Source organism: Salvelinus namaycush, chromosome 4, assembly GCF_016432855.1.
Source record: "Salvelinus namaycush isolate Seneca chromosome 4, SaNama_1.0, whole genome shotgun sequence".
In the NCBI taxonomy this organism is placed as follows: Eukaryota; Metazoa; Chordata; class Actinopteri; order Salmoniformes; family Salmonidae; genus Salvelinus; species Salvelinus namaycush.
Window position 1 is genome coordinate 74501762 of NC_052310.1, and position 15119 is coordinate 74516880.

General features: G+C 46.5%; 1 protein-coding gene across 1 annotated transcript; it reads left to right on the forward strand.

Annotated features, from left to right (window-relative positions):
- Positions 1-1036: 1036 nt before the first annotated feature.
- Positions 1037-14814, forward strand: LOC120046812 (WD repeat domain phosphoinositide-interacting protein 1-like). The gene is made up of 12 exons (XM_038992336.1): positions 1037-1113; positions 3017-3099; positions 3613-3782; positions 4037-4133; positions 4305-4402; positions 4650-4742; positions 5133-5203; positions 10662-10769; positions 10947-11111; positions 11196-11303; positions 13100-13248; positions 13541-14814. The coding sequence occupies exons 1-12, from the start codon at positions 1037-1039 to the stop codon at positions 13660-13662; spliced, it is 1341 nt and encodes a 446-aa protein (XP_038848264.1). The 3' UTR covers positions 13663-14814.
- The last annotated feature ends 305 nt before the right edge of the window (positions 14815-15119 follow it).

The window sequence follows — 15119 nt, forward strand, 5'->3', positions numbered from 1 at the left end:
ATGCATCAAATTGTATGCATAGACAGATTAACGAAATGGTAGCAGAAGGTGAATGTTGAACTTTTTCTGCGTACTATTTTCGCAATGATGCTGTGGGTGCGATCAGGGCCTTCTTGCCATACGGTATATATTTTACTTAGTCTTCACAATACATGCCGCATCACAACAAAAAGTATAATTGTACACATTAGCAACGTCTTCCGTGGTTTACTACTGGTACCGCACACAAGTCAAAGCAAAGCACAAATTGAAAAAATCCAACACGCGCGACACACTGCACACAATGAATGCTACGCAACCTAGTCCTGCAGATGAGTCGCAGTGGTGTGTATTGCCTCCCAATGAAATTAATGAATTGCTGCCTGAACACATACAGTTGACACAACCGATGTGCGTAGGATTCTGTGTTTTCACATGCACAAGTGATTTGCTTTACCAATGAAAACGAGATAGAAAATTAAAACATTAATTTTGATTGAAAATATATGTTGTATGTTTCTGGACGATGCACCATGCTGCCTTGTAGACGAAATGACCGAGCAGCACATACTGTTCGATTTGAGAAGGGCGCTCCTGCTCCTCCCTCCCCGCTTTCGACCTATGACGTACCAGGCCTTTACCCAGTGCCGCACGGCAGCATAATCGAATCCACCCAATCAGATACATGTTTTGAAAAGGTTGGACAATCTGAGTGGTGCAGAGGTAGTCTCCAAGTTCCAACCAGCCAATAGAAAAGGGCACAAAAGTGACGCATCCAGCCCTCAGCTGTTTTTGTTTTTGTCTGCCTCCTGTTAACTCTAGAAGTTAGGGTTAAAACAGAATACAAGCGCCGTGTTCTAAAATAGAAGAAACAGCAAATACTTTTAGTTTCAGGATTCAAGCCATCAATTTCCAATTTGTATAGCATGTATTACATTGTAATAACTAATCTCAAGCGCATACGTGTGTAGAGGAGCTGGGTTTCGGGGTGATCGATCCGAACACAGGCCACTGAACTAGGGCAGTGGAGCAGGACAGGATAATCACTGTGGACGAGATGGAGGAACGGGAGACATCCGACGGTCCGGGAGGGCCTCAAGGCTTGATCAGCGCCTCGTTCAACCAGGACACCACGTAAGCAAGCACCCTGTCTGCCAACTCGGGCCAGTTATAGCGTATTCAACTTGTCACACTGTTAGAAGATTCTTCTTGCATAATCTAGGCAGTAAATCTGTATGCGTCTGTCTAGCTGTAATATGGTCTGTCTGTTGGTCTGTAGCAGATATATGTTAATGTATGAATTCTATCTTCCTACCTAACCCACTTGTGCATGTAGTTTATCAATGTTAATACAATTGTCCCATGGTGTCTCATCAACACAGTTCCTAAAATATAGGTTAGTACCTTGTGAAGTACGCCACCACACTACGAAGGCTTATAGATAGATGGCCAGAGAAAAGTATCCAGGCAAGATTTGACCTACAGTAGAGATACTGGTCAGCGCAGCAGACTATTGTGCAAATTAGTTTTTTGTCTCCGATGATGACACATGCAATGAGTTGTGGAACTGTCATGATTTCTTGAAGCACTAAGGCTATCACCACTGCATGCATGGGGCGGTTGTAGGAATTGCATTATGACAAAGGGTCTTTGGGTATGGGATCCCATGCTAGGTAACATTATGAATGTTGGAAGTTGAGTGTGAGTGATAGAGGAGCAGCCAGAGACTGTTGATCTACAGGGCGGTTACAGGTGTAGTAACAGCCAGGTGGTCAAACACACATGTTAATGTTAGATCTCTGCCATTTTCAATCATCCTCAGACATGATAAGATAAGACAAGCAGCAGTTAGGCTATATGTTGCCTGGGATAGGCCTATATCCCACTGAACCACGCACCTGTTCAACTCTGAGTAGTGGTTGCCCTCAGGCACAGATCTAGGATCAGCTCACCCTCCACATAGCGTAACCTGAACCATAAGGGGGGAAATGTTAAAGTGATATTAGATCAGTGTCTACTCTAGAATGAATATGATCCTATATCCTATATCTCCATCCTATTCCACCTGTTGACAGATGCCTGCCCCTCCTTTTCTCTACACAGTATCTCTGTATATGCCCATAGTGTGCTTGATTATCAGGGGTGTTTGAAGTGCCTAGGGTGATCACATGACCTGAGTCAACTCTTGCTGTGTTGACCATACAGCACACTGTGTATCCTTCATTTCCCCCTGACTGCTATATATAGCTCAGTGGGTAGTGAGGCATTTCATGTATCCCCTACATTTCCTGGTAAGCGAAGTGTGTACAAAGGCTTTCCTTAGAAAACATCCTCTGCCTTTAGTGGTCCAATCAGCCTTGGTCCAATCAGCCTTTCCGCTCATAAGCGTAGCGTCATTTAAGAATGCACTGAGTAAAGGTAGTAGTTGATAGAGGTGTCCCGGTTAGAGAACAAGGATAGGGAGAGAGACTTGAGGTTCAGTTTACAGTGTTTGAGCTCCCATTTATTTTCTCCAATCAAAGATCCATTTCATTTCCATGAATTACTTGTGTGATTTTGATATTGGACTCACAGATAACAAAAAGACAAATGCTGGAGAGGTTTTTACATCTGCCCGGATTGTTTGTCACTGAACTCATTCGATTTTATTGTATGGTTTTTCCATTGTTTGTTCATTTAGTTTAAGAGGTATAGCGTGTGTAACTCTGTGTTGTTGCATGTGTCGAACTGCTTTGCTTTATCTTGGCCAGGTTGGAGTTGCAAATGAGAACTTGTTCTCAACTAGCCTACCTGGTTATATAAAGGTGAATAAAAACAAGGTAGATGATTATTTAGATTATGGCACGACAAGTGAACATCCAGCCTATTTGGTTATATCATATTAACAAACTGTAACCTTCAATCAAACCTTGAGAGGAGATTATGATGAAACCATTATGGCGGTTTACAAGACTACACCCCTATAGTGGATTATAGACTACACACATAGTGGACGCCATCTTGGATGTGTAACAACAGTTGGGTCTCTGTGTTTCAGCTCTCTATCAGTGGGCACTAAGTCAGGCTACAGACTCTTCTCTGTCACCTCAGTGGACAAGATGGACTGCATCCACGAAGGAGGTGAGTGAGTGTCCTTATAGCTTGTGTGTACTGGTAGCTACAGTTAAACACTAAGCTGGTATCCTAGCACCGGGACAAAACAAACACCCAATAAGCTGTGGTCAGGTCAACTAGCATGGTTGAACAGTAGTCTTGTAACCAGAGAACAAGTTGTTCTAAGCTGACATAGCCCTCCCTCTCCCACATATGTAAACAATGGTAGAGAGCAGTGTGTTACATCATAAGCCTGTTCCCAGTAATGCATTCTGCAAGTATTTTATCAGTGTTTCATATCACAGAGAGAGGAAAGTGTGTGATCCTATGAATGTTTTAGTTTGAATGAATGATGGAATGAATGATGGAAAGTGTGTGTGTGTGGTATGTATGTGTGTGTGTGTGTGTGTGTGTGTGTATTCTATGCACAGTGTGTTTTATATTAGCACTTGTATGTGATTTAACCCTTCCAACTTCCCTCCCTCTCCCTCCTTTTCCCCCCTTCCCCATCCCTCCCTCTCCTTCCCCTCCCTCTACCAGCGGAGTGTCCAGACGTGTACATCGTGGAGCGGTTGTTCTCCAGCAGTCTGGTGGCGGTGGTCAGTCTCTCCATGCCCCGACGTATGAACGTCTACCACTTCAAAAGGGGAACAGAGATCTGCAACTATAGCTACTCTAACAACATCCTCTCAGTCCGACTCAACAGACAGGTAATGGACCTATTCCAAACCCATTCCTCACCGCTACACTCCTAGAAAAAAGGTGCTATCTAAAATGTTAAAGGGTTCCCCATAGGACAGCCGAAGAACCCTTTTGGAACCCTTTTTTCTAAGACTGTATACTTAGGTCAGATTGAGGCCCCATTCCAATCCAATCTCTCTCACCAATCCTGAGATCAACTCCCATTCCAAACCTATCCCATCTTCCAGCTCTGCAGCAACGTTTCCCTCTCTTTCCCCTGTAGAGGCTGGTGGTGTGTCTGGAGGAGTCAGTGTACATCCACAACATCAAAGACATGAAGCTGCTGAAGACGCTGCTCAACACGCCCCACAACCCCTCGGGTACTGAATACGCACACACACACACACACACACACACACACACACACACACACACACACACACACACACACACACACACACACACACACACATGCACAAACACACACACAATTCATCATACCCTCAACTATGCTCAGTTTCTAAACACAGACAAACCCTCCAACCCGTCAGGTCTCTGTGCCCTCTCTGTGAACCATGGTAACTCCTACCTGGCGTACCCTGGCAGTCAGACCATCGGAGAGATCATGGTCTATGACACCAACAACCTGGTAAGACCTGATATTCAAATGACTTCTGCCACAGCGGCTATTCAAACCACTGTCTGCACAGCACAATGCATGGGGTATTCATGTTGACCCCAATGGCAGCTTGTGGGTTAGCTAGTAGAGTAGTTGGAGAGGTAGTTGAGTTGCCTTAATACCTTTGGGTACATGAAGTACAGTCATTGCATGTCACGGCTGTTGAAGTGGTCACAGGTTGATGATGTTACTAATGTGTGACCTGTGTTTTCCTCAGAGCAAGGTGACGATGATCCCAGCCCATGACAGTCCCCTGGCAGCCCTCACATTCAACGCTTCAGGAACAAAACTGGCCAGTGCCTCCGAGAGGGTGAGTCTGACTGTTCCTTTCTCTCTCTTTCTGGTTGTCTCTGCCTGTCTTTCAACTGTACCTCTCACTATATATATATATACACACATATACACTGAGTGTACAAAACATTAGGACACTTACACCTTTTGTCTTGTCCATTCACCCTCTGAATGACACACATACACAATCCATTTCTCAACTGTCTCAAGGCTTAAAAATCCTTCTTTAAACTGTCTCCTCCCCTTCATCTACACTGGTTGAAATGGATTTATCAAGTGGCATCAATAAGGGATCATAGTTTTCACCTGGTCAGTCTGTCATGGAAAGAGCAGGTGTTCCTAATGTTTTGTGCACTCAGTGTAGATCTCTGTCTATGGTTCTGTCTGATCATCTCCTCCTCCAATCCAGGGTACAGTGATCAGAGTGTTCACCATCCCAGAGGGACAGAGGCTGTTTGAGTTCCGTAGAGGGATGAAGAGGTCAGTTTATACCAGACTATAGATACTATATGTGTGGACAGACTACAGATACCACAGTTACTACAGACACAACAGACACTACAGATCAAATCAAATGAACTGTTATTTGTCACATGCGCCAAACAGTTGTAGACCTGACCATGAAATGCTTACTTATAAGCCCTTAACCAACAATGCCGTTTTAAGAAAATAGAGTTAAGTAAATATTTACTAAATAAACAAACAAAAACATGTAACACAATAAAATAACAATGTGGAGGCTATATACAGGGGGTACCGGTACCAAGTCAATGTGGAGGCTATATACAGGGGGTACCGCTACCAAGTCAATGTGGAGGCTATATACAGGGGGTACCGGTACCAAGTCAATGTGGAGGCTATATACAGGGGGTACCGGTACCAAGTCAATGTGGAGGCTATATACAGGGGGTACCGGTACCAAGTCAATGTGGAGGCTATATACAGGGGGTACCGGTACCAAGTCAATGTGGAGGCTGTATACAGGGGGTACCGGTACCAAGTCAATGTGGAGGCTATATACAGGGGGTACCGGTACCGAGTCAATGTGGAGGCTATATACAGGGGGTACCGGTACCAAGTCAATGTGGAGGCTATATACAGGGGGTACCGGTACCAAGTCAATGTGGAGGCTATATACAGGGGGTACCGGTACCAAGTCAATGTGGAGGCTATATACAGGGGGTACCGGTACCAAGTCAAAGTGGAGGCTATATACAGGGGGTACCGGTACCAAGTCAATGTGGAGGCTATATACAGGGGGTACCGGTACCAAGTCAATGTGGAGGCTATATACAGGGGGTACCGGTACCAAGTCAATGTGGAGGCTATATACAGGGGGTACCGGTACCAAGTCAATGTGGAGGCTATATACAGGGGGTACCGGTACCAAGTCAATGTGGAGGCTATATACAGGGGGTACCGGTACCAAGTCAATGTGGAGGCTATATACAGGGGGTACCGGTACCGAGTCAATGTGGAGGCTATATACAGGGGGTACCGGTACCAAGTCAAAGTGGAGGCTATATACAGGGGATACCGGTACCAAGTCAATGTGGAGGCTATATACAGGGGGTACCGGTACCAAGTCAAAGTGGAGGCTATATACAGGGGGTACCGGTACCAAGTCAATGTGGAGGCTATATACAGGGGGTACCGGTACCAAGTCAATGTGGAGGCTATATACAGGGGGTACCGGTACCAAGTCAATGTGGAGGCTATATACAGGGGGTACCGCTACCAAGTCAATGTGGAGGCTATATACAGGGGGTACCGGTACCGAGTCAATGTGGAGGCTATATACAGGGGGTACCGGTACCGAGTCAATGTGGAGGCTATATACAGGGGGTACCGGTACCGAGTCAATGTGGAGGCTATATACAGGGGGTACCGGTACCGAGTCAATGTGGAGGCTATATACAGGGGGTACCGGTACCAAGTCAATGTGGAGGCTATATACAGGGGGTACCGGTACCGAGTCAATGTGGAGGCTATATACAGGGGGTACCGATACCGAGTCAGTGTGTGCGGGTACAGGTTAGTCGAGGTCATTTGTAGATGTAGGTAGGGGTAAAGTGACTATGCATAGATATTAAACAGCAAGTAGCAGCAGTGTAAAAACAAAGGGGGTTAAGAGTTACCAGCCTCAGAAATTGCATCCCAAATAAATGCATCACAGATTTCAAGTAACAGACACATCTCAACATCAACTGTTCAGAGGAGACTGCGTAAATCAGGCCTTCATGGTCGAATTGCTGCAAAGAAACCACTACCAAAGAACACCAGTAAGAAGAAGAGACTTGCTTGGACCAAGAAACACGAGCAATGAACATTAGAGCGGTATAAATCTGTAATTTGGTCTGAGTCCAAATTTTAGATTTTTTGGTTCCAACCGCCGTGTCTTTGTGAGACGCAGAGTAGGTGAATGGATGATTTCCGCATGTGTGGTTCCCACCGTGAAGCATGGAGGAGGAGGTGTAAGGGTGTGGGGGTGCTTTGCTGGTGAAACTGTCAGTGATTTATTCTGCAGCGATACGCTATCCCATCTGGTTTGGGCTTAGTGGGACTATCATTTGTTTTTCAACAGGACAATGACCCAATACATCTCCAGGCTGTGTAAGGGCTATTTGACTAAGAAGGAGAGTGATGGAGTGCTGCATCAGATGACCTGGCTTCCACAATCATCCAACCTCAACCCAATTGAGATGATTTGGGATGAGTTGGACCGCAGAGTGAAGGAAAAGCAGCCAACAAGTGCTCAGCATAGAATAAGGCTGTAGCGTAACAAAATGTTTAAAAATTCAAGGGTTCTGGATACTTTCCGAATGCACTGTATATAGGGCAGCAGCTTCTAAGGTGCAAGGTTGAGTACCGAATGGTAGCCGGCTAGTGAAGGCTATTTAACAGTCTGATGGCCTTGAGATAGAAGCTGTTTTTCAGTCTCTCGTCCCAGCTTTGATGCACCTGTACTGACCTCGCCTTCTGGATGATAGCGGGGTGAACAGGCAGTGGCTCGGGTGGTTGCTGTCCTTGATGATCTTATTGGCCTTCCTGTGACATCGGGTGCTGTAGGTGTCCTGGAGGGCAGGTAGTTTGGCCATGGTGATGCGTTGTGCAGACCGCACCACCCTCTGGAGAGACTTGCGGTTGCGGGTGGTGCAGTTGCCGTACCGGGCGGTGATACAGCCCAAAAGGATGCTCTCAATTGTGCATCTGTAAAAATTTGAGGGTCTTAGGAGCCAAGGCAAATTTCTTCAGCCTTCTTAACCACACTGTCTGTGTGGGTGGACCATTTCAGATGATCAGTGATGTGAACACCGAGGAACTTGAAGCTCACCACCTTCTCCACTGCGGTCCCGTCGATGTGGATATGGGCGTGCTCCCTCTGCTGTTTCCTGAAGTCCACGATCAGCTCCTTCGTTTTGTTGAGGTTATTTTCCTGGAAACACTCCACCAGGGACCTCACCTCCACCCTGTAGGCCGTCTCGTCATGGGTGAACAGAGAGTACAAGAGGGGGCTGAGCGCGCACCCTTGTGTGGCCCCAATGTTGAGGATCAGAGAAGTGGAGGTGATGTTTCCTATCTTCACCACCTGGGGGCGGCCCGTCAGGAAGTCCAGGACCCAGTTGCACAGGGCGGGGTTCAGACCCAGGGCCCCGTGCTTAATGATGGGCTTGGAGGGTACTATGGTGTTGAAGGCTGAGCTGTAGTTAATGAACAGCATTCTGACGTAGGTATTCCTCTTGTCCAGGGCAGTGTGCAGTGTGATGACGATTGCATCCTCTGTGGATCTATTGGGGCGGTAAGCAAATTGAAGTGAGTCTAGGGTGTCAGGTAAGGTAGAGGTGAAATTATCCTTAACTAGCCTCTCAAAGTACTTAATGATGACAGAAGAGGGTGCTATGGGGCAATAGTCACTTTGTTCTGTTACCTTTGCTTTCTTGGGTACAGGAACAATGGAGGACATCTCGAAGCAAGTGGGGACTGTAATGTCTGTGGTGTCTGTGGTATCTGTTGTCTGTCTACACATGTAGTGTCTGTAATATCTGTAGTGCCTGTAGTGTCCCCTTCTGAGGGGGAAAAGGCGTTGTCGTGCCCTCTTCACAACTTTCTTGGTGTGTTTGGACACTACAGACACTACAGATACTACATGTGTAGACAGACTACAGATACTACAGACACTGCAGACACTACTGATACTAAACTCAAAGAAACGTCCTCTCACTGTCAACTGCGTTTATTTTCAGCAAACTTAACATGCGTCAATATTTGTATGAACATAACAAGATTCAACAACTGAGACATAAACTGAACAAGTTCCACAGACATGTGACTAACAGAAATTTTATCATGTTTTCCTGAACAAAGGAGGAGGTCAAAATCAAAAGTAACAGTCTGTATCTGGTGTGGCCATCAGCTGCATTAAGTAATGCAGTGCATCTCCTCCTCATGGACTGCACCAGATTTGCCAGTTCTTAGTGTGAGATGTTACCCCACTCTTCCACCAAGGCACCTGGAAGTTCCCAAACATTTCTGGGGGGAATGTCCCTAGCCCTCACCCTCCGATCCAACAGGTCCCAGATGTGCTCAATGGGATTGAGATCCGGGCTCTTCGCTAGCAATGGCAGAACACTGACATTCCTGTCTAGCAGGAAATCTCACACAGAACGAGCAGTATGGCTGGTGGCATTGTCATGCTAGAGGATCATGTCAGGATGAGCCTGCAGGAAGGGTACCACATGAGGGAGGAGGATGTCTTCCCTGTAACACACAGCGTTAGTCCGATGATGCTGTGACACACCGCACCAGACCATGACGGACCTTCCACCTCCAAATCAATCCCGCTCCAGAGTACAGGCCTCAGTGTAACGCTCATTCCTTCGACGATAAACGCGAATCCGACCATCACCCCTGGTGAGACAAAACCGCGACTCGTCAGTGAAGAGCACTTTTTGCCAGTTCTATCTGGTCAAGCGACAGTGGGTTTGTGCCCATAGGCGACGTTGTTGCCGGTGATGTCTGGTGAGGACCTGCCTTACAACAGGCCTACAAGCCCTTAGTCCAGCCTCTCTCAACCTATTACTGATGGAGTGATTGTGCGTTCCTGGTGTAACTCGGGCAGTTGTTGTTGCCATCCTGTACCTGTCCCACAGGTGTTATGTTTGGATGTACCAATCCTGTGCAGGTGTTGTTACACGTGGTCTGCCACTGTGAGGACGATCAGCTGTCCGTCCTGTCTCCCTGTAGCGCTGTCTTAGGCGTCTCACAGTACGGACATTGCAATTTATTGCCCTGGCCACATCTGCAGTCCTCATGCCTTCTTGCAGCATGCCTAAGGCATGTTCACGCAGATGAGCAGGGACCCTGGGCATCTTTCTTTTGGTGTTTTTCAGAGTCAGTAGAAAGGCCTCTTTAGTGTCCCAAGTTTTCATAACTGTGACCTTAATTGCCTACCGTCTGTAAGCTGTTAGTGTCTTAACAACCGTTCCACAGGTGCATGTTCATTAATTGTTTATGGTTCATTGAACAAGCATGGGAAACAGTGTTTAAACCCTTTACAATGAAGATCTGTGAAGTTATTTGGATTTTTACAAATTATCTTTGAAAGACAGGGTCTTGAAAAAGGGACGTTTCTTTTTTTGCTGAGTTTGTGTAGACCGACTACAGATATTGCAGACACTGCAGATATTAGACACTACATACACTACAGATACTGCAGATATTACATACACTGCAGATATTACAGATATTACTGATAATACAGAACAGACACTGCAAACACTACATGTGTAGACAGAATACAGATATGACAGACACAGATACAACAGACACAACAGGTACTACATGTGTAGACAGACTACAGAACGATTCCAAGGTATTGTAGTGGTAGGTTTGGTATCTTGGGGGATGATGACTCTTACCATGTGTGTCTGTGTCTCAGGTATGTGAGTATCAGCTCGTTGTCCTTTAGTTCAGACGCACAGTTCCTCTGTGCCTCCAGCAACACAGAGACGGTCCATATCTTCAAACTGGAACAGCACAGCCCCAGGTACTCACTGTTTACTCTCCATATTTTGTTGTGTTGATTGTCTTACGACTTGTCCCTTTCTGGTCCTCAGTGGCTAGTTGTCAGGTGTGTTCAATGTTTTATGTTAGTTTTGTCTCTGTAGTCAGTCAGGAAGAGCAGTGCGATTGATTCCTGCCTGTCTCCTCTGCCTGTCTCTAGTCGAGATGGCGAGTCTCCTACGTGGGGTGCCTACGTGGGGAAGATGTTCACAGCAGCCAGCACCTACCTTCCCTCCCAGGTCTCTGACATGATGCACCAAGACCGGGCCTTTGCCACCGTACGACTCAACATGTTCGGACTCAAGAACGTATGCGCCTTGTCCACGTAAGTGTGTGTGTTTGCGGGGGGATGCAGGGCGGGATGGTGTGTCACTTTATTTTACAGTCCTATTACTTGCTATATTTTCAGGGTTCAGAAGCTACCTCGTCTGCTGGTGGCATCATCAGATGGACATCTCTACATCTATAACATTGACCCACAGGATGGAGGAGAGTGTGTTCTGGTCAGGAAACACAGGTGAGGGACTGGGTTCTGGTCAGTAAACACAGGTGAGGGACTGGGTTCTGGTCAGTAAACACAGGTGAGGGACTGGGTTCTGGTCAGGAAACACAGGTGAGGGACTGGGTTCTGGTCAGGAAACACAGGTGAGGGACTGGGTTCTGGTCAGAAAACACAGGTGAGGGACTGGGTTCTGGTCAGGAAACACAGGTGAGGGACTGGGTTCTGGTCAGAAAACACAGGTGAGGGACTGGGTTCTGGTCAGGAAACACAGGTGAGGGACTGGGTTCTGGTCAGGAAACACAGGTGAGGGACTGGGTTCTGGTCAGAAAACACAGGTGAGGGACTGGGTTCTGGTCAGGAAACACAGGTGAGGGACTGGGTTCTGGTCAGGAAACACAGGTGAGGGACTGGGTTCTGGTCAGAAAACACAGGTGAGGGACTGGGTTCTGGTCAGTAAACACAGGTGAGGGACTGGGTTCTGGCCAGGAAACACAGGTGGGGGACTGGGTTCTGGCCAGGAAACACAGGTGGGGGACTGGGTTCTGGCCAGGAAACACAGGTGGGGGACTGGGTTCTGGTCAGGAAACACAGGTGAGGGACTGGGTTCTGGTCAGGAAACACAGGTGAGGAACTGGGTTCTGGTCAGGAAACACAGGTGAGGGACTGGGTTCTGGTCAGAAAACACAGGTGAGGGACTGGGTTCCGGTCAGTAAACACAGGTGAGGGACTGGGTTCTGGTCAGAAAACACAGGTGAGGGACTGGGTTCTGGTCAGGAAACACAGGTGAGGGACTGGGTTCTGGTCAGTAAACACAGGTGAGGGACTGGGTTCTGGTCAGGAAACACAGGTGGGGGACTGGGTTCTGGTCAGGAAACACAGGTGGGGGACTGGGTTCTGGTCAGGAAACACAGGTGAGGGACTGGGTTCTGGTCAGAAAACACAGGTGAGGGACTGGGTTCTGGTCAGGAAACACAGGTGGGGGACTGGGTTCTGGTCAGGAAACACAGGTGGGGGACTGGGTTCTGGTCAGGAAACACAGGTGAGGGACTGGGTTCTGGTCAGGAAACACAGGTGAGGAACTGGGTTCTGGTCAGGAAACACAGGTGAGGGACTGGGTTCTGGTCAGAAAACACAGGTGAGGGACTGGGTTCCGGTCAGTAAACACAGGTGAGGGACTGGGTTCTGGTCAGAAAACACAGGTGAGGGACTGGGTTCTGGTCAGGAAACACAGGTGAGGGACTGGGTTCTGGTCAGTAAACACAGGTGAGGGACTGGGTTCTGGTCAGGAAACACAGGTGGGGGACTGGGTTCTGGTCAGGAAACACAGGTGGGGGACTGGGTTCTGGTCAGGAAACACAGGTGAGGGACTGGGTTCTGGTCAGAAAACACAGGTGAGGGACTGGGTTCTGGTCAGGAAACACAGGTGGGGGACTGGGTTCTGGTCAGGAAACACAGGTGGGGGACTGGGTTCTGGTCAGGAAACACAGGTGAGGGACTGGGTTCTGGTCAGGAAACACAGGTGAGGAACTGGGTTCTGGTCAGAAAACACAGGTGAGGAACTGGGTTCTGTGTGTGTGAGCCTCAGAGTTGGGGTCAATTCCATTTCAATTCCAGTCCATTCAGGAAGCAAAATGACATTCCAATTCCAATTAATTTCAATGCTTTTCAATGAGGAAAATGTGGAATTTGCTTTACTTTCTGAATTGACTGGAATTGAAATGGAACTGACCCCAACCCTGGTGAGTATATGTGTGTGCTTAAGCATGGTTGTATATGTGCGTGAACTCAGGCTCTCTTTGTGTTTTCTCCAGGCTATTTGAAAGAGATGAGGCGCCACAGGAAGCACAACCGGAAGAGGAGGAGTCAGAGGATGGAAGGTCCCTCCCACCGTCAACCAGCCCATCATACGCTGCCACTGTGTCCCTCCCCTCGACCCCACCTTCTTCTACCACTCTCACAGGTAATGTGTGTGGTTTGCTTCATGAATGTCTTACCTTGTGTGATTAAGGACTTTTTTCAATCCGTATCACAGAAGTTCAGCTTTACAGCGTGATTGAAATTTAAAGGAAATGTTCCCGCTTTAGCGGAAACTGCATCACGGTAAACGCTGCATATGTCGGCTCAATTGGAAATTACCTTTAAATGTATATTGTGGAATCTGTAAATCTTCAGCTTTATAGACTGAATACAGCCCTTAGTCTGGTGATGTGTCCTGTAATCTCTCTTCTCCTCTCCTTCTATCCTCTTCCCAGGCTACTCAGAGGATGGAGGGGCTGAGAAAGGGGATGTGATCCCTGAACATGAGTTTGCCGAGGGACCCGTCTGTCTGGATGACGAGAACGAGTTTCCTCCCGTCAGCAAACAGACCAACTGACCCACCACTTCCCTGGAACCAATCAACTGGAGCCATTATGACCCGCCACTTCCCAGGAACCAATCAACTAGAGCCATTCACGCAAGAAGGAAGTATATCAGTGTTAAGAGAACCCCCCACCCCATGTCCCCAACGAGCCAATCAAATGGGAGAAATGTAGATGCCACAGTGTTGATTGGTTACTCTAATGTGCCATTCAGAAGTAGAGTGTGGCTAGATAGTAGACCCGTCTCTGTACATTGTCTCATACCTGGCCCTAAAGGTCATTATGAATACAATTTAAATCCATTCCCTAACTATCAGAAGGGAAGCAGGTCTGGGCTATGAATTTGTAGCCTTCCTCTAGTCTAATATTAACCAATATTTAACCTGGTTAAAAAGGAACTTTAATATTGAATTGCAATCATATAGCGCTATTGAGAAGTGCTCTGAGCGCTTAACCATTCAGTTGTACTTTTATAACCTGTTTAGTATAGTGATTTATAACACTGACTGGATAGTGAGGTCCGAGTCCTATTCTGCTGCTTGATGCATATTGGCTAGAACCCAGTGTAGGGTGGAAGAGGGCAGAGAGGGGCACAGACAGACTGCGTCTTATCAGTGGGCTATAGCTGTGCCACGCCCTGAGAGAGAAGAGGGGGGAGGGAGAGAGAGGATGGTGGAATAGAGAAGGAGAGAGAGGGGATGGTGGAATAGAGAAGGAGAGAGAGGACGTTCTATCATATGTCTTGAGGTGATGTTTTTGAACTTATCTCTAGAAAAAAGGTGGGAAGAATAATATACACATACTGATAATGTGAAAAACTTGATTTATAGTATTGTAGATTCTTACAGGTCCTTTTATTTCAGTGATAATATTATTAACACCATTGACTAAATAATGTTGAATATTGTACAATTTCATACATGACATAGATGTTTTTACTTTGTAAAAAATTATGTTGACTTGTACTAAATATTATTTTGGAATATGAAATTAGAATTATTCATCAATGCATTAGACCTACAGTAATTAAGTGAAGGTTTTGGCGGAAAGTGGATTTTTATTGTTTGTGTATAATGTGTATGTATATATGTGTGTGTGTGTGTGTGTATATATAGTTGAAGTTGGAAGTTTACATACACTTAGGTTGGAGTCATTAAAAGTTTTTCAACCACTCCACGAATTTCTTGTTAACAAACTATAGTTTTGGCAAGTCGGTTAGGCCATCTACTTTGTGCATGACACAAGTAATTTTTCTAACAATTGTTTACAGACAGATTATTTAACTTATAATTCACTGTATCACAATTCCAGTGGGTCAGAAGTTTATATACACTAAGTTGACTGTGCCTTTAAACAGCTTGGAAAATTCCAGAAAATGATGTCATGGCTTTAGAAGCTTCTGATAGGCTAATTGACCTCATTTGAGTCAATTGGAGGTGTACCTGTGGCTGTATTTCAAGGCCTACCTTCA

Bases quoted from the DNA above. Each gene is read 5' to 3' on its own strand.
- LOC120046812 (XM_038992336.1), top strand. From the start codon at position 1,037: ATGGAGGAACGGGAGACATCCGACGGTCCGGGAGGGCCTCAAGGCTTG. The intron at 4,403-4,649 runs GTAAGACCTGAT...TGTTTTCCTCAG, and splicing joins TCTATGACACCAACAACCTG to AGCAAGGTGACGATGATCCC. The intron at 11,112-11,195 runs GTAAGTGTGTGT...CTATATTTTCAG, and splicing joins AACGTATGCGCCTTGTCCAC to GGTTCAGAAGCTACCTCGTC.